This window comes from Sceloporus occidentalis, unplaced genomic scaffold, assembly GCF_023333645.1.
Source record: "Sceloporus occidentalis isolate IW3139 unplaced genomic scaffold, rSceOcc1.0.p SCAF_2, whole genome shotgun sequence".
NCBI lineage: Eukaryota > Metazoa > Chordata > Lepidosauria > Squamata > Phrynosomatidae > Sceloporus > Sceloporus occidentalis.
Genome location: NW_028316982.1, coordinates 178,134,710 through 178,161,135, shown reverse-complemented (window position 1 = coordinate 178,161,135; position 26,426 = coordinate 178,134,710). Strand labels below are relative to the sequence as shown.

General features: G+C 39.4%; 1 protein-coding gene across 1 annotated transcript in view; it reads right to left on the bottom strand.

Annotated features, from left to right (window-relative positions):
- Positions 1-26,426, bottom strand: part of LOC149319379 (steryl-sulfatase-like) — a 140,139-nt gene that overhangs the window by 77,821 nt on the left and 35,892 nt on the right. Inside the window, exons 3-6 of the mRNA XM_089511570.1 lie at positions 25,427-25,548; positions 21,905-22,027; positions 21,079-21,502; positions 13,109-13,245 (exon numbers count right to left, since the gene is read on the bottom strand). Coding sequence (XP_089367696.1) covers positions 13,109-13,245; positions 21,079-21,502; positions 21,905-22,027; positions 25,427-25,548 — 806 coding nt within the window. The remainder of the gene's footprint in view (positions 1-13,108; positions 13,246-21,078; positions 21,503-21,904; positions 22,028-25,426; positions 25,549-26,426) is intronic.

Genomic DNA, 26,426 nt, shown 5'->3' with positions numbered 1-26,426 from the left:
AATGCTGAAGAATATTGACAGGGAAGTGCTGTTTTATAAATTACTCATTCCTCATATAAAGACATATAAAGCTAGTGAACTGATCATTTTGAGGACTTGTTTATGATGCACCACAACCCAATTCAGAAATTTACAGTGCCCTTCGTATCTATTTGCGGTTTGATTCCACAACTGTTGGCGGATAACAAAATCTGTGGATTCTCAAGTTCAGTTAAATGCAATGGCATAGTAAAATGGGGTGCCTAATATTAAATAGCAAAAGCAAGATTTGCTTTTTGGAATACACACACACACACACACACACACACACAAGCCATGCTTGAATCCATGCATAAAAAATCATTGGATATAGAGGGCTGATTGTATTGGTCCTGGAGCAAGATCATTTATCATACAATTGTCATTACTGGATTATTTCCTGGTCTTCTCAGTATTCACTGGCTGTTTTCAATAGCATCAAAAGCCTGTTTGGTTGTTCAGCAATGTTTCAATAACTGAAATACAAACAAAATGACCTGTCTTTGCTTTCTGAACAGTATAATTGCTTAGTGTATTTATTCAAAATTAATTGCAACTATGACTCTACTAGTGACATTATCAAATCTGTCTGCTCTAGGGTTTTTGTTGTTATTTCTGTTTTAATACTCTCTCCTCTCTCTCTTTGTGTGTGTGTGTGTGTGTGCGTGTGTGTGTGTTATAGTAAACAACAAAGACATTAGAATAGTTCAAGACTTTTCTTCCCTTGGCTCCGTTTCCAATCAGAGTGGAGAATACAGTCAAGAAATCAGAAGACTTGGATTTGGAAAGGCAGCTATGAAGAAACTAGACAAGTTTTTGGTGGGTTTTGGGGCTATGTGGCCATGTTCTAGAAGATTTTCTTCCTGACGTTTCGCCAGCGTTCTCTGTCCATGCTGGAGCCCTGTGCAATAAAGTTCCTGGTTTCCTCAGATGTTTTGGATCACAACTTCCAGAATTCCTGACAACTGGCTATACTGGCTAGGGCTGATGGAAACTGAAGAGTGTAAATGGGCCAGATTACTATACTTTTGACTAACTTGCTTTTAGTAGACACACTAACAGCATTATGGTTTGACTTCTGTGGAATAAACAATATGCACCATTCTAAATGTTGGTTATATTTCTAGAAGATGCTAATTGCCACAAAATAGGATTTTAAGAAACCATCTTGCCATGAGAGGAAGAAGATACTTGTTCGTGAGCTGCTACCACATAGCTCCTTGTGGTGGCCATCAATCCCATAACTGCCTTCCAGAAAAGTTTCTGGAAAAACCATCTTGCCATGAATGGAATGGGAGAAGAAGGCAATTAAGGTTAAAATATTAACAGAGGCAAAAAGGAGAAGAGGAACATAAAATGAGAACAGAGAAAAGAACAGGCCAGAGAGAAACAGCACATAAGCAAAATAGTGTACCCAGGACTTCATCTAGACTGCAGAATTAACAGTTTGACACTACTTTAGCTGCCATGGCTCAATGCTATGGAACTCTGGGATTTGTAATTTTATGATATATTTAGTTTTCTGTCAGCTTTGGTGCCACAACAAATTACAAATCCCAGAATTCCTTAGGATGGACCCATGACAGTTAAAGCGGTGTGAAACTGCATTCAGTATGGCAGCAGCCTGAGCAAAGTATGATGCAGAATAGTTATATTCCCATTCAACCACCACCACATTTTTCTTCCTTTCACCTAATCTTTTTCCATGTGCTCTTTGTCCTGTGGGATATATGTAAGCAATTAATCACAAAAACAGAAAAAGTGTAATTACTGATTTTTGTAAGCTGCTCTGGTAGCCTTATTCATTTAAGAGCTGGTTAGAATTTCTTTATATAAATAAATAATCCATTTACAAACAACTGGAGGTATTCTGTGAAGCTAGACAAGACTTTAGAGTAAACATATATTGTCTCTTTATTATTGCATTGCTATTTCCAACACAATCTCTTTGATAGGCACTCTGAAAACTCCAGTATCCCAGGAATTTGCCTTACATGTAATCAGTTCAACAATCCAGTGGTGTATATTGTCCATGCTGATTGGTATTGCTTCTTCAGAGTTCCAGAGACAGAAATCTTTCCTACTCTTCTCACAGTTTGAGACTGGGACCTCTCCAGACAAATAATTTGTTCTGGCATTGATTTATGCCACCACCACCACCCCCTCATGAGTTTGCATTTTAAAGCTAAAAAAACAACTTTATGGTTTCCCAGTCCCATTCTATCTCTGTACAAGCTTTTTTTCTGCTGCACACACCAATGTTTTCTCTCTCATAGAAAATAAATGGGTCATGCAGGTCTCTAAATTACAAGGTCTGTCTTCAAAGTATCAAAAATAGATGATATTGTTAATCATTTTTTCTCTCCCTTCTTTAATTACATCTCTTATCTTTCTCCTTTTATTTCCTGAAAGAGTATCTGATAAGGCAGGTGGGAAACATGAGCTAGGATCCAAACAAACAAATAAATATTAACAATCCAGCACCAAAATACATTGCTAAAGTATGATCAAAGTGATGTAGGCAAAGGCATTCTAGAGGGTTTTCTAAAGTCTACAGCACCACATGTTCACTTTGATTCCAACTGATTTTATTGGAATTTCTCAGGGCTAATGGTTTCCTATTGATTTTTCACCAGAATGTATCCCTATCCAGCTTGAACTACATAACATTCAAAAACTGTATGTGTCTCTCCAGGGCTCATTTCTTCCCTGAGAAGTTCACAGAAACCATGTTTAAAGGAAGTGCTGAGGTGGTTGTCAATCATTAAGAACCAAAAATATCTAGAACAAAATGTCCTTCCATGAATGTTTGAACTTTGTTTTAGAGTTCAAGCACTGTTTCTGTGCATGTTCTATTAAAATGAATGTACTCTGTCCAAGTACTTGTTGGATTACATAGTTGTTTGGGATTTTTGTAAATTGTTTCATAAGACCAAACTTGGTTGTGATGATTTTTAACTAAGGACTTAATCACACAGAGAAAATTGGGGGTTTAAACAACAGAATTCATGTGAAAATCATGCAATTGTGATTAACATTTTCACACATATCGCCATTAATGAGCCATTATTCCAGGAATAAACAGGCAATAAACAGCAACAAATCATTCATGGGATTTCCTTATGAACGATTTGTTACTGTTTATTACCTGTTTATTCCCAGGATAATGGCACTTTAATCCCGACGTCGTGTGAAAACGATGGCGTGATTTTCACATAACCCCTGATTTTCTCCTTACATCAGTTAAGTCCTTACATCAGGTAAGATAATTCCAGTGTCAAGATCTTACTTCTAAAATACTCAATTTGAAACTAAATTTAGTGGTTTAGGATTAGCGATCCCTCTGCACAAAATCTTCAAAATGACTTTGCCCTCCACACAAAAGTAGTATGAATCCAACACTGAATTTGACAACAGGATAATTCATTAATGCACAGAACTGATCCATTAAGGCTAATGGTTTTCTGGCTGAAAGGGAATGAGCAGTGGAAACATCTGGAGTAGCAGAATTTTATCAGTACTGATAATGGTAGGTTAAATAGTTTTCTCTGTTTTAATAAACAGCACTCTAATATGTGATGGCTGAGGATAGCTGGCACAAGACCCATCTCTTGAACAATCACTATAGCTTGATGGTAGTGTTGAAATTCATCCACTCAATTCTGATATTACATTTGGAGTAGAAATGTGAATTAGGTTGAACTCTGTGTGTTTACAATCAAGAGTTTGTTGTTTTAAGTTCATTGCTAAGCATGTATCTACTGTTGAGGTGAAAGTCATTTTGCAATAATTTAATAAATACGGTATTGTTTACTGAAAATAATTTTGTACTTTGCTATATGAAACCACAAATGGGTATAAGGTGAACTGGTGGGAGGAAAGCAAGAGAATATTATGTTTTAGCACTGCTGTGCTTTCAGCTTGATTATTTCAAGTACAAACTTGTTTTCACGGATAATTACCTCTAGAAATGAAGAGTCATTCCAATATACCCACAAAGCAAGTAGAACCCTTGCAGAACTTGATAAATTAGCCTGCCTCTGAAAGTTATGCTCTATGAGGCCATATGCCTTGTGTAGACTCATACTCAACCTTGCTTGCTTTACAGAATCCTATGTAAAATCATAATAATAATTAGGACTAGTTAATTGTAGGACTGCTAGATATAGACAGTGCTGGGAATTTAAGGTCAACAACTACCTGAGGAGAGCAGATTTCCCATTCCTGGTTTAGATACTACTAACATGAAATGATAGTTCACCATCTTCCCCAGTCAGGTGATTGTGGTTCATCTGTAACATGAAAAACAGGGCATGCTATATTCATATCTATAAACTGTGCAGCACTTCTCTTTTTGTGACTGTGTTTGGCTAAGTTTAAAAAAGCAGAGGTTTTGCTGTGCACATACATACATCTTCTGGATATTATCTGGAGTAACATACATATAGGGGTGAAACACATAAAGCCGTTTCGACCACTTTGAAGGCGGGGCATTTAGATGACACATGCCTCCAAAGAGGGTGGAAACCAGATTGAAGCCACACTCCAGGCCTAAAAATCAGGATATTCTGACTTAGCCCGGAAAATGCACACCTTCAACCCTGCATATAAACTTCCCAACGTCAGATCAGTTCTGAAGGAGCAGTTCTGAAGGAGCAATCCATCCATCCTAACCCAATCCTAAAGTTGCACATAAATGCACTGGTGCAAGTGCGCATTAAAAAAGGATGGAGCTGTGGTACTCAAGTGGTCAGGGTGGCAGTGCAAAAAAGTGGAAGTGTGACATAACTATAAGTGGATATAGTTACAACAGACACAAACCAGACAGTCCAAATGGGAGTGAAGGGGTGTGAAGGTGGCATGTAGGAGGCTTGATTGTGCTTTGCTAGTGTTTTACTGGACACACTGATGTTCCAAGGAGGATTGCAGGTGCAATTGTGTGGCCGTTCAAAGGCGTGGCTAGCCAATGGGATGGCATCTACGCAGTAGGCAGCAATCTGTTTATGCAATGGTGTACATGCATGGTAGGGAGCTTGACACTGCACCATGTGGATGAGCTGTGCACTTTCGGGTTCTCCTGGGAGTGGACGGTGTGGACAGCGGGGTTTCAAATAGATTTTATAAAAATCAGATTTGACATGTGTGTCTTCTGAAATTTTATTGTATATTTATTTCACTGCGTGTTTACTAATTCTTGGTGTTTGAGTGGAACATCTGTTCTGCCCCTTATAAGATTAAACAGAACTCTAGATTAATTTAATAATAATAATAATAATAATAATAATAATAATAATAATAATAAAATTTTATTTATATTTCCTGCCTTTCCCAATGGATCGAAGTGGGATTACAACAAGAATACAATGATACAATATCTAAAATACATATCTAAAATACATATCTAAAATTGCTACAATAAAATCAATAAATGGCAATTCTGACCTGAGGTGAACCGTTCTTCTTTACAGAAGATCTGGGGGTTAGGCTCGCTGGAAGAGATCCGTCTTTAATGCCTTCTTCAAGGCATCTAAGGTAGATATGAGGCGGATCTCTTCCGGAAGGTTGTTCCATAGCATGGGGGCAGCAGCAGTGTATGCTCTTTGTGAAGTAGCTGTTAATCTCACTTTAGGAGACAAGTAGGTTCTTCCCAGTTGTTCTGAGGGTGTGAGGCAGATTGTGTAGGGAGAGGCGTTCCCTCAAGTAACTCGGGCCCAAGCCATGTAGGGCTTTAAAGGTAATAACCAACACTTTGCATTGCACCCGGAAGCTAATTGGCAGCCAGCGTAAGGATTTTAAGACTGGTGTTATATGGTCTGATCTGGAAGTTCCAGTGACCAATCTGGCTGCTGCATTTTGGATTAGTTGAAGCTTCTGAACTTGGTACAAAGGTAGCCCCATGTAGAGCACATCACAGAAATCTAAGCGAGAGATTACCAGTGCATGTACCACTGTTTCAAGGTCCTTTTTGTCCAGGTATCAAGCACTCCTGGCCATCGCATCAACTTGAGATGATAAATGTAAAGATGAGTCCAGGAGTACTACCAAACTGCAGACTTTGTCCTTTAGGGGGAGTGTGACCCCGTCCAGGACAGGATGGCAAATCTCCGTCCCTGGACTAGGAGTATTATCACAAGTACCTCCATTTTTTCTGGATTCAACTTGAGTTTGTTTTCCCTCATCCAGCCCATTACTGACCCCAGGCAGGCATCCAGAGGGAAGATGCCGTCCTCAGTTATTGTACCAGTCGGAGACATGGAGAGGTAGATCTTAGTGTCATCATCATATTGATAACACCGTGCTCCATGTCTCCGGATGATCTCTCCCAGTGGCTTCATGTAAATGTTAAATAGCATGGGGGATACAATGGCGCCCCGAGGAATGCCAGATGTCAGCTCTCTTTTGCGAGAGTAACTGTCCCCCAGCCTTACCATCTGGAGTCTACCCGAGAGGTAGGAACAGAACCATTGGAGCGCAGTGCCTCTGATACCTAACTTTCTCAGGCGCTCCAGAAGGATACCATGGTTGATGGTATCGAAGGCTGCTGAAATGACCAAGAATACCAACAGGGTCACACTTCCCCCATCGATACTCAGACGGAGATCATCGACTAAGATGACCATGGCTGTCTCAACTCTGTATCCCGCTCTAAAGCCAGTTTGAAATGGGTCTAGATAATCGAGTTCATCCAAGACAGCTTGGAGTTGGAAGGCAACTGCCTTCTCGATCACTTTGCCCAAGAATGGTAATAGAGAGACCGGTCTGTAGTTGTTCCTCAACAGGGGATCCAGGGAGGGTTTCTTTAAAAGAAGTTTCACTATAGCTAGTTTTAGTGAAGACAGAAATGTACCCTCCCGGAAGGATGCATTTATTATCAAATGAAGTGATGTTTTTATTTCATCACCTCCCTGGACAGTCAGCCAGGATGGGCAAGGAGCTTGTCCACGTCATTGGTATTTACAAACTCAAAGTGATTCAGTTTAATCCGATTTACAGAGTCACTGGACATCTCTGTCATCAAGATCAGCCCTTATCTGAGAAATTTTATCAGCAAATAAGTCATTAAAAGCGTCACATCAGGCCATAGTTGGTTCTACTAAAGGGTTCAGGGTGGGAGACGGTTGAGTTAGCTCTTTAACCACCCTGAACAGCTCTGCTGGACGAGACTCCGCCGATGCAATCTGTGCAGCACAGAACGAGTTCTTTGCTGCATTGATCGCTGCTCCATAAGAATTTAACATATTCTTATGGAGCATCTTGTCAGATAAGCACTGATGTTTCTGCCAGCGATGCTCTAGTCATTACACAGCCTGCTTCATTTATGAAGGTCTTCCGTATACCAGGATTTTTTATTTGGAGTGGGCTGGAAAGGATGCTCGGGAGCGATAGAGCCCTGGTAAGATTGCTATTACAGGTATTGACCAGGATTTCAACAGAATCTCCATCATTCACAACCAAAACTCCCTCTAGGGCTTCTTGGAACCTTTTGGGTTCCATCAGTCTTCGAGAGCGGACCATTTTAATAGGTCCCCCACCCCCAAGGGGATTTTGGATTGTAGCCTTCAGTCCTACCTTGACCAGAAAATGATCCATCCATGACAGGGCAATGGTTTGCTTTACCTCTGCCCACGGATGTTCCTGGTCCATGCTAAAGACCACATCGAGTGTATTACCAGCACAATGTGTTGGACCTGAGACCAATTGGGACAGACCCATGGCCTCATGGAATCCATGAATTGCTGAGCTGCACCTGTCAGGTCTGATGAGCCAGCCTTGAAGATAAGAAGCCTAGGGGACTCCAACACCAGCTCTGAGACCAGCTGTGTCAGCTCGGTTAGGGAGTCTGTTAGGCAACGGGGTGGACGGTAGACCAACAGAATCCCCAAACTGTCCCTGGCCTTTAAAGTCAGGTAAATACACTCGATGTGCTCTGTTTTACGGCCCGGTTTTCTGGTCAGAGTGATGGTACTTTTGTGGACCATGGTCACTCCTCCCCCTCACCCACTTTCCCTGACCTGCTCCTTGACAGCATACCCAGCTGGGAGAGCTTTGACCCAGGTCACACTATGGTCCTCTCCCAGCCAGGTTTCTGTAAAACACGCCAGGTCGGCATTCTCCTCTTCTAGCAAATCGTGGTTGATATAAGATTTGTTTTTTTACCAACCTGGTGTTGCAGAGGAGCAGGGTGAGGGTCTGTGGTATGTTTGGGATGATCCTCGGTTCTCTTGGGCTAACAGGGTGAATGGAAGGCGGGATAGATCTTAGGTATCTATCTCATCTCCCTTTGTGTTTCTTGTTCACCCTGTTCACGCTATATGTCCCATTGCCCTGCACTACTCCAATTGATGCCCCCTGAACTGCATTCACAATCGTATAGTTATCTTCAATGAAAGCCCATTATCCTCCCCTTCTCTATTCATAACTGAGTCCATAGATGCTATATTGGCAATCATATTAGTGCACAGTAGATGATATAGGATTGATAGTTGCTGACAGTGCTAATGCAAATAGATTAAATTTGGCTCATAACCCTAATAAACAGCAATAACAGGGTAAAACATGATGTAGCTTTAATGCCCCAAAGATGGCCTTGGAAGGCGCTCAACGACCGTGCATTTTGGACTCAGTTCCATGGAGCTGAGAGTCTAGTACAATATGAATTCATGAAGAGGAATCCTCTCAACTGCAGAATGGCAGTTCTTGCAAAAGTATAACCCCTTGTTGTTATGTCTTACATAGCTCTGTTAGTTGTCAAAGTATGAGGCACTTTCAGTTATTGTTGTGTCCCCCCTGTCATCTCATGTTATATGTCAGACCAGCCAAATAATGTTAACCACCACACAGTGTGTGTCAGTAATAATCACTTTCCTTGTGTCCATATTATAATGAGATGGTACTCAACCCACTCTCAAAAAGTTTTAGAATTGATAAGCCTCATGATCAGCACATATTTAAAAAGAAAGTCCCTCCTTTTACATTCACATAACCCATGTTTCCCAGCTAATACTGCTGTTTTGTCACCCAAACTTTCTACATTATGATTCTTACACAAATGTAAGGATGCAATTCTTTGCTAAATTACTTCTTGACAAAAAAAGAGTATTTTAAAAACAATTTCATCTTCCTACCAAAAAAAAAAAAAAAGACTTCGAAAACTGTGCAGCTTTCAAACATTATTCCCAGTTTGGGACATATTCTGAGTAAAATGTGCATGTATTTGTGTCAGGTGTGTGTGAAGAAAACACAATTTTTGGCATATATACAAATGCTATTTTCTGCACAAAAATGATATTTTCTGCACAAAAAATACACATGGAAATTTTGCATAGTCCTCAACTACAGTATTGTGTCCACAGAAAACAACATTTTTTGCATGGAAAGGAATATTTCTGCACAGACTTATTATTTTCTGTGCAGAAATGTTGGTTCCTAAACAGAAAATGCTGTTTACTGAATATAAAAGCACAGATCTATCTATCTATCTATCTATCTATCTATCTATCTATCTATCTATCATCTCCATATATATATATATATATATATATGCAAAATAAATTACGAACTGTGGAGATTTTTGTCAACCCAGGATTACCCTCATCAGGGTTTCCTCACACTTAAGAAACAAATTTTTGAACACTGAATACTTTATATTCTTTATATTTTACATACCTATACAAAAGTTCATGTATATATCAGGGCTTTTGTTTCATGCACACGGCAGCAAACATTACTGCACATAAGAACAGTATTTTTCTTACTGCAGAAGAAACATGAGTATTTCTGTGATACCGAGTGGAGTTTGAAATCGTGGTAAAACTCTGAATCAACCTGATGTTACAAGAAACAAGGAAATACCATGCTTCCATGCTGCCTTCTTCACATACTTTTGCTCAGAACATTTACTTTAGCCCTTTTGCATTATATTTTAGTTCCCCTGAATTCCTGTTTTGTAACAAAATCCACAGAACTACCCCTACAATACAGACATCGGTACAGTAAACAAAGTCTGAAAGTCTTTTTCTCCAAGCGGACAACAACTGCTACCACCCTGGCTCAAACAAAATCTATCTCAGTTAATCTATTGATTTCTGTCACTGTAATTTTGTTCCAGTCAGAGCACGGTATTGGAACAGGAAGGAAGGAAGGAAGGAAGGAAAGGGGGGGGGAGGAAATGTCCCATGCCAACAAAACATGAAACAGCAAATCAAACTGACATGTTTGGGTCATGAGTAAGTTGGCCCATTCCCATTCTAGGGAAATAAAATTTTCTTCTTTTAGGAGAACATGGGCCTTCACTGAAATCAGAAAATATCCCACAGCCTAAGAACATGTGTGTCTTCTGAAATGTTATTGTATGTTTATTTCACTGTGTGTTCACTAAATCTTGATGTTTGAGTGGAACATATGAACATTCCTTTGAAAATGGGATTTGATTATACCATGCATTTAGAAGTAAAGTATATTTGAAAATTTTTATGATCCTCAAAAGACAGGGTATCCTGATTTATTGAGATACCCAAATGAAAAAGATTGCCCCAGTAGAAATAAAGTGGCATTCTCCCCCTGTTTTTCCTATTTTCAGTCAGTTTTGCACACAAAAAGAATGGATTTGTGCAAAAAACATTCTACAGTTTTTCTCCATTTTTGCGGGTATCCATTCCAGACCTCATCCCATCCAAAAATAGAAATTGACACCTACGCAAGCCCTGTTGACTTGAATGGCTCCGTGCGTCATGGCCACACAGGCCATTTTAACCTTCTCCACTTGCCGGTCTACAAAGGACTGAGACTGTGGGCTCGAACTTGGCAAAAATGGAGGGAGGACTGTATTTTACATAAACTGTACCCATTTTTGTGAAAAAGCATTGTTTTTTTTCTGGAAAGAAAGAAAGAGCATTGGAAAAAGTCCAAAGATCCTATAGTCCTGGCAGAGAAAACCTTTGAAAGTTGTTGCTCTTACATGAAAGAATATAAGTGAAGATACATATCCCCGCCTGACATACATGGGAATTCTTACTAGTGAGAGAAAGAAAATCCAATGCATTTTTTTTAAAAAAAATCCTAGAGCTGGAGTGTAAATACCACACATGATATCATTATTGTGTGCACTGTCCTTCTACCTCTATTGATATTATGAATAGGAAGAAGAAAAGGATGCTGAGTTCTCTCAATTTCATGTTGTCAAAATATACTGTACATTCAGTTTATAAATTCTGTCAATATCTTATTACAAATTATTGTGACCACACCTGTTTTGACAGTTTTACCCCAGTTTGATATTTAAGAATGTGGGGGATAAAAACATAAAATTGGCTGAGGCCCCATCTTCAGGTGTCAGAATACTCCAAAGTGCCCCTGGTGTATTCTGGCCCTAAATTCCCCTTTATCTTTGCTACAGTATTTCAGCTATCACAACAAAGAATGGATGGCTGCTTTCCCATGCAGCTCTTGTTGCCAAGTTATCAACAGGGGGTAAAGCAACTCATGTCCTCGGAGAGACTTGTGCCAGTAGAGGTAATAATAATAATAAAATTGTTATTTATATACCGCTTTTCTAAAAATCAAAGCAGTTAACAGCATGTGCAAGTACAATTTAAAACCATCAAAATACAAAACATCATACAAAACAGCAAAAACGCCAACTACAACAATAAAACCACATCTCGTGCCAGCTCAACAGTGCTGACGGGGGGGGGGGGAGCACATCGGGAGTCAGGAATCAGGAGTCAGGGGTATACCTGCTCGAAAAGGTGTGTTTTTAACCCCTTCTTAAATTGGTTCAGTGAGGTGGCCGAGCGGAGCTCATCGGGAAGCGAATTCCAGAGATTGGGGGCTGAGATAGAGAAGGCCCTCCTGGTGGTAGTAACTAGTCTGACCTCCGGAACTCTTAATAATTGCTTCCCGGTTGATCTGAGTGTGCAGGGCGGATTGTACGGAGAGAGGCGGTCCTCCAAGTACCCTGGGCCCAAGCCATTTAGGGCTTTATAGGTAATAACCAACACCTTGTATTGCGCCTGGAAGAGAATAGGCAGCCAGTGAAAGTCTTTAAGGACCGGTGTTATATGACTGGTCCTAGGTGTATTAGTGACCAGTCTTGCCGCCATATTCTGCACCAATTGCAGCTTCCAGGTATGGTACAAGGGTTGCCCCATGTAGAGCGCATTGCAGAAATCCAATTGAGAGGTTACCAGAGCATGTACTACCGCTTCAAGGTCCCCCCGGCCCAGGTAGGGTCGCAGCTGGAGTATCAGCCTAAGCTGATAACAGGTGCTCCTGACCGTCACATCCACCTGAGATGTAAGGTGGAGCGACGAATCAAGGAGCACCTCCAGACTGCGTACTGAGTCCTTCACGGGAAGCGTGATCCCGTTCAGAACAGGTGGAACCACCGCCATCCCCGGGCCAGGGGAACCTATCACGAGTACTTCAGTTTTCTCTGGATTCAGACTGAGTCTGTTTTCCCTCATCCAGCCCATTACCGACTCCAGACAGGCAACGAGAGGAGAGATGCCATCCTTGGTCACTGAATCAGTCGGAGACATAGAGAAGACTATTTGGGTGTCATCAGAGTACTGATAACCCCGCGCCCCATGCCTCTGGATGATCTCTCCCAGCGGTTTCATGTAAATGTTAAAGAGCATGGTGCCAGTTGGCTCACAGGAACCATGAGTAAAGACCACCACAGCTGCAAAAAGAGCTGAAAACCCGCAGCAGAAAGTGGCTTGTTTAAATGCTGGTTAGGGAGCAGGCATCATGAAGACAGACTGAATTCAGGATTTTGGCCTTGTAGCATGTAAATAGGACACAGCAAGCCAGGGGGGAATTTGGGGTAAATCGCCCATGTAGACAATCCTCAATTTCCAGGTTTTTAACATGCTTTGAAATGTAATCATTCATCCTTAATAGCTTAGAGAGGCATCCTAAATTTGTTTTGACTCACTCATGTGTATGGCTGAGGCAAAACATTTTAGAAGTTGGCTCACTGTAGGGAAATAACCATTTTACACTGTCATAGACTGTACCAGGCTTTTCATATAGCGAAAAGGCAATTAGAAAATGAGACATAATATTTATGGATAGTCACTTAACATACCTATACTCCAGTCCATCTCTTCCACAGCATCCCCATATAAGCCATGTTTGCTCTTTCCTCTGAAAAGCTGGGATGCAAATAGAGCTGTGTGCACCTGAGGGTAAGAAAGGAAAAGAAGAAACGGTGCATCAGTGTTCCTGAAAGAGAAAGAAAGGCAGGGGAAAGAATACATTAGAATTCAAAGAATGCATACAATTTTATCAATATATTACCATCCCTATACATAAAAAGCCCCTTCCTTTGAAGTTTCTATCTTGGTCACGGTCTAGGGTAGGGATACAAATATTAGACTGCTGCAGCCTTGCATTCAAAGATGAATTATTTCCATAGCTGTCTTCTGGCCCTTGGAGAAAACAGGTATTTTTGTATCACTTTTGGCCCACATTCACACATCCCAAAGTATTTTAATCTACATAGAAGTGCATGTGAACTTTTGCATGAACATTGTGGACTTTTATCAATCAATCAAACAAACAAACAAACAAACAAAAATTCAGTCAGTTTCCAGACAGCCACATGCTTATGTCTGAAAAATTGATATTTTTGGGTAAAGATAACAATTTTGCACCAAATTGTAACTATCTAGAAATGAATTTTTGCACAAAAAGTGTTTTTGTGAGAAAAAAACCCACATTTTTCATGGAGCAACAATTTTTCCAGATACCCTCAATTTTTTTGTGCAAAACTGTTATCAAGATATTTTTTAAAAAATGGATGTGTGGGTTGTATGAAAATCATTTCATGTGTGTGCACGTGCAAAAAAAGCATTATTTACTAAATCTACATGATTTATTTGAGTGTAAAATTACTGTAGCAGAGTTTTGAAGAGTTGCAAAAACATATAGCACTCTGGAAACATGTTTCTTTGCATTAGAACCTTTTAATGACCCACACTGATGTGTTTTTGCACCAAAATTATGCTTTCCACAGAGAGGAATTTCCTGAATGCAAATACTACTGTAATTCAATGCTGAGTCGGCACTGCAGGAATAAAGCAATTTAGCACTGCTTTAATTGTCATAACTCATTGCTATGGAATCCTGGGAACTACAATTTGTTGTGACACCAACCTCTCTAACAGAGACAGCTAAATGTCTCACAGAACTACAAATCTCAGAATTCCATAGCATTGAACCATGGCACTTTATTTCTGCAGTGCAGATGCAGCCTTATTCCACAGATATAATGCAGGCAGAAATATTTTTGTCTTCCTAGTTCTTGCAACTGATGCTATAACCTGCAACTGAGAATGAAAATGCTTGACTGTCATTTACAATGTAATAATGAATCCAAAGTTGTAATCATCATCATCATCATCATCATCATCATCTTGGGTTAAGAGCTGAAGCCTAATTTTTTTTTTTTTTTAGAGTAATCCCATTTTCCATATAGGAGTACAAAATAACTTAAGGCAGATTGATTTTAAAAAAGTACCAAAGAGAGAACTTACATCTCTTGCAACAGCATCTAATGGGAACCTAGGATTACAGCAATAAATACAGGACAGATACAAGTCACCACTTCTATTACAAATGCCCATTTTCTGGAGATAACAACCCCTGAAGCAATATAAAGGATGCTACTGTAACACTGAATTCTGACTCCAAGAACAGATATCTAATCAGTGGTTCATACAGAAAGGTATAAAATCATCCACTGGTTTGCTTTTTAAGCCCACCAGCCCTGATTGACAGCACACTCTCAGGTAAAGGATCTCACCTATTAATATCTTTAAGATTAGAAAGTCAGTGATGGCTATTTTTCTCAGTCTAAATCTCTCTCTTTTTGGATGGAAGGGGAACCATGACTGACTACCTCTCCTGTGACCTTGAAAATGGGATGGCACATCAGCTTGTAAATGGGAGGCAGATTTGACAATAACAGTTAAAGTCCTGTTTTATTAACTGGAGCACTTCAGCAAACAGCTCCTTTGGAAATTTATTGCCATCCCCTTCTACACAATTTACCAAGACAGACCTTCCTTTCTTAACAAATCTACATTTTATTCATTGGGAGGACAATAAAGCAAACTCTGCACTTCCATAAAGCAGACAGTCATATCTGTTCACATGGCAATGACACCTTAGAAGCTCAACATGACATTGTTTAACATGCACAGTAATTCTTCTTGGTTGCTGTTAAATATTTCTTTCCTCCTTTTAAAAAATATTATCTGTTAAAAAATACCCCACACACTTCAGGAGCTGACTCACTTTCCAATCAACTGTGAATGTCTTCTTTAATAGAAAAGAGAGACACATAAATTGGTCATAAAAGGAACTTGAAGACCTCACTTGAGATGCAAAGCATCTGTGAAAAAATAACTTGAAGAGCCGGACATTGTTTATGGATTTCAAGTAGATTTCTTCACTATTTAAAATACTTGTGGTATATGTAGAACATGTAGCCTAATTCCAACTGTTAGCCTTGATGGAAATAGAACAATTGAGTCAACTGCTTCATAGTTAACACTTATATAAATCCCATTCAAAATCTAATAGGTTGAACTTGAAATGGGAGTAAAAGCAGGATGGGGCATGATATGTAGAAAATACTGAATTTTGTGGACATTTTTGTCCTTCTAGAAGTTGAACTGCAATAGTTCAACAGACCTAGGAGATTGTCACATGAGTCCATGTTTTTGCCGCACTCATGTTAATGAAAGAAAATGCTTGGGAGCAGCCTCTACTACAGTTACTGCAGCAGCCATTTCTAGTCTGAGGCTCTCTTTCTCAGCATGCCGCTTTTAACCCCACCTTTCCTCCCAATTGTTTTACAGCATTCATTTGGTTTATATTTTTTCTCATTTTCTACACAATTTAGGCAATTTGGGGGGGGGGGCAAAGAAAAGAAAGTGTTTTTTTTAAAAAAGAAAGAAAACAGGCTGCTTGGGAATAGCAGCAGGAAGGGGATGAAAATGATACCATGTGATTGCCAACGCCAGGACTAAAGCCCAGACATTACTGCACAGCCATTAATGGGAAAGCCCTGTCAGTAAAAAGGTATGCAATAGTCATGGATCGAATTCAGGCCAGCTACAGCTCAGCTGTGGTGTCATTTGATATGATTTGACCATAGGCACACCTATTCTGCTTTAATTCGCTTTTTAGGTGTGTGTGATAATCTCCCTACACAGAATAATGAATGATGAAGAATGCCAGGAACTGTAGTTCAGCAACATCTGGGAGGCTATACCATTCCCATTACAGATCATACACACACACAGTGTCAATCCAGGATTTTTTTGGGGGGGAGAGGAGAGGAAGACTAGTCTCGCTTGTAGTTTCTGTTTCCTTTCCTCTCCCACCAAGAAGTATACTATTACTATCTTATATTATCAATCAGAGTTTTCAAGAGTTACTTTCCCTGCTCCCATCTCCCAAACAGCAGTTCCAAGGGTGAGGAAGGGCTGATGCAGTCAAAAGCTGAAAGTTTTCCAAGCTCTTTTCCAGTTCATGTGACAAAAAAGGTGAAAGCAAGCCAGGGAGGAATGGAAATCCTGCAGTCCTCCAGATGTGATTGGACTAAAACTCCCATCTTTCCTTACCAACTGGCTATGCAGGCTGGGGATGCTGGGAGTTGTAGTCCAACAACATCTCAGGGCTGCATGATTGTCATCCCTGCTATAACAACTGGCAGTGACTCCCACCCTTTGGGGACTTGGTCTTCAGCAGTGCCAGCCCCGGTATTGGCTCTGAATTGGATATATATGTGTGTGCATATTCTGCACACATAATCATAGGATTACTTGCATTGTCTTGTTTAATTAAAAGTTCATTCCTAAGTAAATGGAGTGCTTGTTTTCTGCTGCTCCAGAGACTAGGACCCGGAGCAATGGGTGCAAACTGCAGGAAAAGAGATTCCACCTCAACATTAGGAGGAACTTCCTGACAGTAAGGGCTGTTCAACAGTGGAACAAACTCCCTTGGAGAGTGGTGGAGTCTCCTTCCTTGGAGGTCTTTAAACAGAGGCTGGATGGCCATCTGTCGGGGATGCTTTGATTGTGATTTCCTGCATGGCAGGGGGTTGGACTGGATGGCCCTTGTGGTCTCTTCCAACTCTACGATTCTATGATTCCTCACTAATGAACTGAGTATACTGAATGCTATTTCAGTCAAAAAGAATTTGTTGCTTCAAACAGTTGGTACAGTTCATCTTTTATAACTGAAGCATATCATGTCAAAGTGGCATTTAAAGTATGACTAAATTTAAATAAGTGAAAAAATAACTTTTTTAAAGTGTCAAGAACAAACAAAGGCAGGGTGTTACTGGCTTCCTTAAATATAGAGCAAAAATGAGAAGAACATGATAATTTTTGAGAGTCTCTCTGTTATCTGCTCCTATGCAGAATATTTTTTCATGGCTACAAGCAGCTACACACATTTGACTTTTCACAGTCTTAAATCTTCAGATGTACCACATCACAGAGAAATAGGTGCTTTGCCTTCCATAAGTAAGTAAAAAGGTTTTGTCATCCTCAAGATAATGTCTTACTTTTATTCATTCATTTTCAAATTCAAGCACATACACGCCTCTGCCAGGGGGTGGAGGAAGAGATAATTACTGTAGTCTATGCCTACTAACAATAAAAAAAAAAAACCCAAAAAAACAGAGCCCTGCTCAGGCATCCATACCCGCAATTCCCTACTGCTTGAGTAGGGAGAATAGGAATATACTTGCAGGTTTTGCACCTGTCATGTTCCCTCCTTCACATTTACAATGATGTAAAGGAGAGAAATGAAAAAACAGGGAACCATGCCAGCTATACTTATGTAGCCCTTGTGTGTGGCTTAGAAACCTGCCCGATTAGGAGAGGCAATGGGGAGGAGGACCTTTCCCTTGCTTTCTTTTTTTTTTTGGGGGGGGGATGTGGGGAACAGGTATTAGGAACCTTAGATAGTACGCTAATGTCTAAACACCTTTCATGGGCTGTTTCTTAACTTCATTTAAGAAAAAATAACCCATGGTATATTGTAAGCTCTTTAGAGATTTCAAGTTAAATTGAACATGTACAAAACATTTTGAGCCATGTTCTAAAACACTGACAAATTTGTCAAATAAAAGAAACTAGTTTAAAAAAACAGTATGCGGTACAAAGAACAAGAGTGACAGAGTTTGAAAACTGTGTGTTCACATTATTGATGAGTTCATATTACTGTCATAGCCTTTTATTGTTCAGTTGCTGCCACTATGTGGTTTTATAAGAATTCTATATAAACTTGGTGTAATTGCTTAGTAATTGCCAAAGTCTAAGCATCCATACCATACCAGATCCTGCTCAGTGCTGAGTCTATCAAAACAAACAAACAAACAAATACTGTTCATTCTACTAACAGATTCCATTCATGAACTTGAATGGGGTTGATTATTCCCTATACCAAAGTATCTCCTTGGAAACATCCAAGCTTGTTTGATTTCAGAAACTGAATAGGCTTAGGACTGATTTTAACTCAGTTGAAAATCCCCTGCCTAAAATGCTAGAGAGTCATTGCTAGTCCCAGCTGACCCTACTCTGTTCATCTGGGCCCATGCTCTGGACAAATGAAATGAACAAAATTAGCAAGCAGCTGTCAAAGATTTTCTAAATTCTTGTGCAGAGGACCTTGTTGGATACCAAAGAGATGGCATGGGAATTCTAGTATGGACCTGAGATTTGAAGTGTAGCTGAAATTATATAGTATGCAAGGGGATCTTGTAGCACCTTTAAAGCTAACTGTGTGCAAGAAGTTGTAGGATAAGCTTTCATAGACTGAAGGGTGAAACAGATTGCCCTTTTGCGCCACTGTCCATGCTGCTTTGGAGTTCAATATTTTGATGCCACATGTTCTGAAGATTCCCGGAAGCTGGCTTCACAATATCTGGTTGCCCACATGTAGGCTGGCTTCTGGGCACTCTGGCGGCACAATATTTAGACAGCGTCTGTTGCAGGAGCTCTGTAAAGCCATTGTGGAATGGGAAAAGCCAGCAATTTGCTGCTTCTTTTTGCATGAGCAAAAAGGTGCATGGGGCCACAGTGTGCAGTTGCCGCTGTCCCAATCTGCCTTTCTCAGGGAGGCTTCACGCCACCCCTTTGGGGTGGTTTGTTTCACCCCTGAGACTACTTGCTTAGATACATATCCCAAACTAACATGGCTATGTCTCTGAAATTTCAGAGTAACCCACTGAAAAAATGCCACAGATATATTAACGGTGACACAAAGAGCTCTGGAAATAAGTTTTGTATACCCAAACAGACATGTGGGATGGGGTCTTTTAAACATCACCTACTACCACAGAAAATGTCATCTTGAAGGACATTTGAAAGGAATTTCCAGTAGGCCAGAGAATCTGAAAGTTTGTGTGGATCCTGAAATAGTCCTTTCCCCTTCCACCCTGTAAAGCAAGAGCTTATGCAGTGAAAATGTGGATTTGTAGTTCCCCTGTCAAAGGCTGGTAATGATTTTGATATTAAAAGATCTCTCTTATCTCCACCTTTGTTAAAATGAATTTGATATAACCTCTCACACAAGATTGGCCAGAATGATATGGGATGCTGCAGTTCTAAGTTTGTGCCAGCATACATGCTCAGAGTCTGTTGTATTTAAATTGGATTTACATTGGCTAAAGATCTATGGGATATTGATGGAATTGAAATGATCTGTCAAACTCAAATATCTTCCTATGTAGCCACACAACCTTCTTCCAATTAAAAGGAACAATTTTCACGATAGATTGCTGTGGTTATACACTTATGTACACTTATTTATTTGGGTGTAAGACCAATTGAAATGAATGGGACTTACTTATGAGGAAACTTGTATACAATTACGCTATTACTTTTTAACATAGAGGAAAAATATTTAATTTAATTTCAAGTCCCATAAACTCAAAACATCAGCTCAAAAATGATGACAACCTAAGTGAATATACTCTACCTATACATCTTCAGGACTGTTTGCCTGCCTAACAGTGCTTGAAATAGAATAGTACAAAATATGATTTTTCACCATACAAAATATCAAATAATCTGGAAGGCATCAAAAATCTTGCTAGTTTTTTAAGCAAGAAAAATACTTAACAAGCATTATTTATTACTCCCAGGACAGCTTACATATTATGATATTCAAACATAAATTGGTATGGGATTTTGATTTTGTTTGTAACTGAAAAGTACTGCTCAATCATTCCAGGCTTGTTAATAATGGGCTGAAGAAACAATAGAGTTTAACTCCAAATAAATTAAAGCCCTTTAAGGGGGGAAAACATCTACTGAGAAAATTCCAGAAAAGTGTAACCATAAAATGCTTTGAATATAGTGTTCATTAAAATAGTTAGCACATTGGGGTAGTATCTTTTCAACACTGATCACCTGTAAATTAAATTGAATGTACTATACAAATAATAAACAATATTTTCAGACTGGTACAAATGCAGTTCACATATATCAAGGAATGAATCCTATGCAATTAAAATGAACCCAAAAGAAAATATAAGAAACAATTTGACAAAACTTGATTGCAAAACTGATGCTATTGAATGAGAAAGGTTCTGAAACTATGCATGAACAGAATCTGATGAGCCACACAGAGCTCAACATAGAACCACAACATTATAGCATTACTTGCTTGCTAGCACAGATATCATAACAAAGTGCATCTGTCAGTTACTCAGACATTCCTCTCCCTCCCCCTAACTAGTGGTCTGCCTTTTTTGCAGGTGGAGATACAAAGTTTTTATGTATGATGTTCCTTCACTTCTGGTGATTTCAGCAAGAGAAGTCTGCTTTGCCTCAGGATGTGCCAGAATTACTCCAAATTTGATTTGAGATTTGGCCATACTGGATGCAGATTTATACTAACTAGAGGGATAACTGATGCTCCATAAATCTGTTGTGATATGAGATAAATCTAGTGGTAGCTATTCCACATGTTACAATAAACAGTCAATCACATTGGAATTCCATTCATTGCCTTAAAAATGAATATATCTACCTTCTTATAAATCTTTTGGCTTCTTCTGTAAATCTTTGAGTGAGGTTCTTGTAGCTCCAGGGTTGCTGGATAATACTATAATTTCTCATCAAGAAGCAATTCAGATATCGAAAGTTATAAAAGAAGAACAGCAAGATTCCAATTAACACTGCAGCCATTAAGATGAAGAAGCCAAGCACTCTGTGAGAAATTCTGAGGAGACCAAGATAATGCAAAACTCCCAGAGAGATTAAAGCAAGCCCAGTGATCTGTAGTATTGTAGGATTGTACATTTTAATTCCTCTTTGAAAAACACTTCCATGCTCAGGTTTGCAGTCTCTGATATTGTTCACAGGGAACCCATAGAAATAATTAAATCCATGATTTAATGGGTGGTGGCAGTAGTCATCATTGCTGTGGCAGTTTATCCCAAGATGCCATTTGCCTAAGTGAAGAAAACCATACAATTATTTCAAGTGGATATTCAGATGTAGGCTTGTAGACTTTTCACTGCATTAAAAAATAAACAGGTATGCCCTTTTCCTTTTCCTTTCAAGTATGGGAGTCCCTCGTGACCAATTTGTCACTACTTTACAGTTCCCATTCTAGTCAATGTTCAAGGAAGGATGTTGTCAAAGCAGTGCCAGTGGCTTTCAAGCGAAGGTATAAAACTGACCACATGATTCAACTCTGAGCCAGTGCTTTGCAAAGCAGCCCAATTTATTTTGAACTATGATATTCTATTTTTAGCTTGTGAACAGTTTTGGAAGACAGTTTTTGAGTTCAAAAGCAGGATATACATTTCTAAAACCAACAGAACAAACATGCCTATTTCATTCTATCTTACCTATAAGAGCTGTGGTATAACCCTCCTGCTGGAGAAGTCTGGCAAATGTTATTTCTTCAGTAGGCAGTCCACCAGAAGAAGCAGAAAATAAGAACACTCCAACATGATGCAAGCTAGCCATTCCTAAAGGAATCAAAAACTACTTTGGAAGATGAGGCAGAACAGTTTTCATTAACAAGAATATAGATGTTTTATAATGAAACAACATTTGAACAACAGTTTTATCAGATTAGCCATAGAATATAGATGGTATATTGATTGACTGTTTTGTTTCAGCTATGCCAGATCATTCCTTGACTTTCTGTTTATATAAAGAAAACAGTTTTTAAAAAAGATTTTGGAAAAGTTAATCAAAATGGGTTAAGGATGGAAAATACATGGCCTGTGTGCCACTCATGAATTCCTACTGATTTTTTTTAGGGACCTGATCCTCCTGCAGGCACATAACCACAAGAAAGGGAGGAGGAGGGGAACAGTAAGGATTACTATGCTCAGAAGTCCTTGTCTGCATTAATCTTAATTTAGAATAAAGTACAGCTCACCTTTGCAACTGTTTTACTGCCCCAAAATAAATTTACAAAACTGGAAGTGGATTTCTGTCATGCTCAGCCTGGAGAACGACTTGGAGGACTCAGAGGATGAGCCGTAGCTCCTAGGACCTGAACCTGTAATTGGGGAGCCTGAGGCTGGCCCTAGCTCTGCTGGAGCAGAGTCTGTGGCCCCTCCAGAGGTTCAGCAGCCAAGTCTGCCTAGGGACGAGGCTGTGGACATAGAGGGGGATATGGGAAGCGTACCTACCTTCAGGGAGCATTGAGCCAAAAGAGAGGGCCTTCGAAGTTCACTGGGGCTTTATCAGAAACGCGTTTGTAATCAGACACACCTGAATGCCTACTCCCTGCCTATTTAGGCAACTAGAGCAATTGTGTCACCTTGCCAGTGATTATCTGACTGTCCTGGAGGTAAGACATTGTCTCTGGCTCTCGTGGCTTCTTGGAACAAACTGACTCCTGGGCCCACAAAGCTTGCCCACTTCTCTCCACAGAGTATCATAGCAAGCAAAACTGCAATTCTATACCCGTATGCCTGGCAGTATACCCTATTCTACTCAATGGGACAGGCTTGTGTTAGACATACACAGGAATGTGTGTCAGGGCTAAGTGATGAATCAGAAAGTATCCAGTTTGAACTGCTAAGATCATTGGTTAAAGTTATTTGGAAAACTGGGGAAATAAGACCGAGAGGCACCAGATATACCATTTTTTTTTTTGTAGAGCACAAAACATGAAATTTACAACAACCTGAAGTAAGTCAGAGCTTGAAAAGATGCTCTAAAGATGCATTTATTCTCAATATCCTTCTTTTAAGGCTGTCAGGTGACTGTTTGGTAAGAAGTGTTTTAATATATTCTTCATTATCATGTTTGTATGCAACTAAATGTAGCCCAACATCTTCATTTTTATTAATTATAAATAGGATTGGAAACCATATTTGAAAAAAAAAATTAAGTATGGTAAAAATGTCTGTTTCTTTAGTGTCAAAAACCCTGATGAGAAGAATGCTGGACTGATGAGAACCCTTGCAATTCAGAATTTATTCTATGAAAAATTCACACATGTTCATTTTGTGTAAAAAGCAGGATTTTCTGCACAGAAAAGAAACAGAATTTTCTGCACAGCATTTTATACACAAGAACACATGAAAATTTTAAGAAGAATAAGTCTCAAGCTGCAAATGGAAAACTTAGGGGCAAAACAAACCACCCCAATAGAGCAGCTCCAAGCTGCCCCTGGGAGTGCTGGATCAGGCCTGCAACAACCACATGCTGAGGCCCCAATCCAGCACTTTGCTGGCCCAAAAAAGGCCAGCAAAATGCCACTCCTAATTAAAATGGCAAAAAGCTGTCCTTGCTGCGGTGGCGGTGGCTTTTAGGAGCTTCTTTGGTACAGTGCATCTAAATGCTGTGCCAAAGACATGCCCTTTCACTGCCTGCTGTGTGGTCAAGTGGGCAGCATGACACTGGCGTCAGGGCATGCTGCATGTGGAAGCAATGCCCCCACTCTGTCCTGAGGCTGGCATTCAATGCCAGTCTGTTTAGCCCCTTAGTTTTTGAAACACTTTCTCACACTGAGAAGAAAATTTCCAAAATGAAGAATTGCTTCCTTCAAAAAGAAAGAAGCCCTATTTAACATTTTAGTAACTGAATTTCAGCTGTGTTTCTGTGAAGTTTTATTAATTATTTGAGCCATCTTGAAATGGCATCGTTATTCCATAGGCAAATTTAAATAAATACATAAAATCTCACATGTGCAGTGAAATCAGTGCATGACATTAGGCAAGCCATTTTCTGTTACTATCAACTTCCTCACCATTTTCAGCATGAAGATAATAATGGCCAACCTTATGAGATTACAAGATAATGTAATCAAAGGCATCATATAAACAATGATGATAAAAATTACAGTTTCAAAATCAAAATTAAGCATACCCTTGCTTCTACTTAAACCTTTTGCCAGGCTATTCCTTTCTCATTTTCTTATAAGCACCGTTCCCTCTATCATCAAAGCTACATCATCATGGTCTCAGTTGTTTTGTTCCTTGATATTAGGTTCAAGTCTCTTCCTTTCTTCTTGCTGGATGGTATATAAAAAATCTGAATGTTGTAGGAGTGACTGGAGATCTTTTCTTGCTGCTGTTATTGTGTGCCTTCATGTTGTTTTCCACTTGCTGGCTCTGGGGGAATTATTCTGCCCATTTTATAAAAGTGTAAGATGATAGTCGACACAGAGAAAATACTTAAGCGAGACACTCCTGCTGTAAACAGATCAAACTGCTTTCAGATCTAGTAAGCATTACTGGCTATATCCAATACTGGTTTTTATATTTCATATAAAAGTTATAATTTTATACAAACTACCAGTGACAAGGAAATAATCTCTACATTGAGGTGTCAGTTCAGAACCTAACCCTGCAATCCTACACATATATGCTCGGAAGTAATTTTGTTTCGTTTTCAATAGAGCTCACGTATTCTCAGATAGGTGTCTAGGTTTAATATCTTTTGTATTTTTTAATACATGTTGTAAAGAACACTTTAAGCTAAAGTATGATACCTACTTGTAGAAATTAAAACAGACCACTCTGAAAAATTGATACTGCCCTGGCATGAAAGAACAGAAATTGGTAAAATATCACTTACGCCTAGTCTGATCTGCCTGCCTGCCTATACCTTTCTTTCTTGAAATATTTCTTTTTGTTTCTTCTTCCAACAAATTCACTGAAGTTTCAAAACAGCATAGGCACTTTTACTTAGGCAGGTAAAAAGGCACAGGCTTACTAATGTATGTAATATTAAAACTGGTTAAGAGGCTGATCAGATTACCCACTTGGTTCAAAAAAGCACCAGGGTGTATTATCCCTTCGTATAAGTGCCTATTTCAATAGAATTAAGAATGTTCATAAATACTGAAAAGTAAGTTTAGTTACAAATCATAAGAACAATGAAGAAGTAATAACATATTTTACCTGATCTGACAGGATACCGGCCTGTCAAGAAAGCTGCCCTGCTAGGTGTGCAGAGTGGTGAGGCAGCTATGTGTTGAGTCAGCTTTATTCCTCTTTTAGCTAATATGTCAATATTGGGAGTTCTGACAGGGAGAAAACAAATAGAATTTTAATGGCATATAAAAAGGAGCCAGATTAGTATTTCTTTAAAAAAAACCTGTCATTACATTCAGTGTGGTTTGTACAATACATACACTCTGTCCACAACCAAGTCATGGAACTGGAGAGCTCAATCATAAACTCAGTTAGGTGTGCCTATGGCTTTTCAAATCAATGAGATTTGTTGTACCTAATTGTGGTCAACTGAAGCCTTAGATAAAGCCTTTCAAGGTCTAATCAGCAACTAGAAATGCTGAAGCCAAAGTGAACGGATGAAGTGCATTAATTATGATAGTACTGGGTGAAATGTATCAAGTAAATCTAAACCTAAATCTGAAGGAATACTTATGTGTGCGCTTTCCTGAATGTATGCAGGCTCAAAGAGAACTGATGCAGGCAGATTTTGGAAAAAGTTAATTTTTATCACCACAACTCCCAGAATCTCCTTATCAGCATTGAAATAACTTTATCAAGCTCAAGGATGGCAGCCATTTGCTCCTACCTCTCTCAGCTTGCCATGTTGAGTATCAATAACTGAAGAAACATTCTGTTCATCAGGAACTCTGCTTTATTATGGTGCTGTGACAATTGGGCTGAAACAACTGCAATGGTTTCCAGTCCATTTCTGGACATAAACTGTAGTGCCACTTAATTACTTTAATTCATTAAACAGATTGAGGGCTGGGTGGTTCATAAACTACCGTATATACTGAACTATAAGTTGATCTCATGTGTAAGTCTAGGGCAGGTTTTCGGGACAAATGTGGATTTTGATATGACCCATGGATAAGTTGAGGGTAAAATTTAGGGGCATGCAACAAAGGAGCTAAGGATGAAGCAAAGGGAAAAAATACAGAATTTC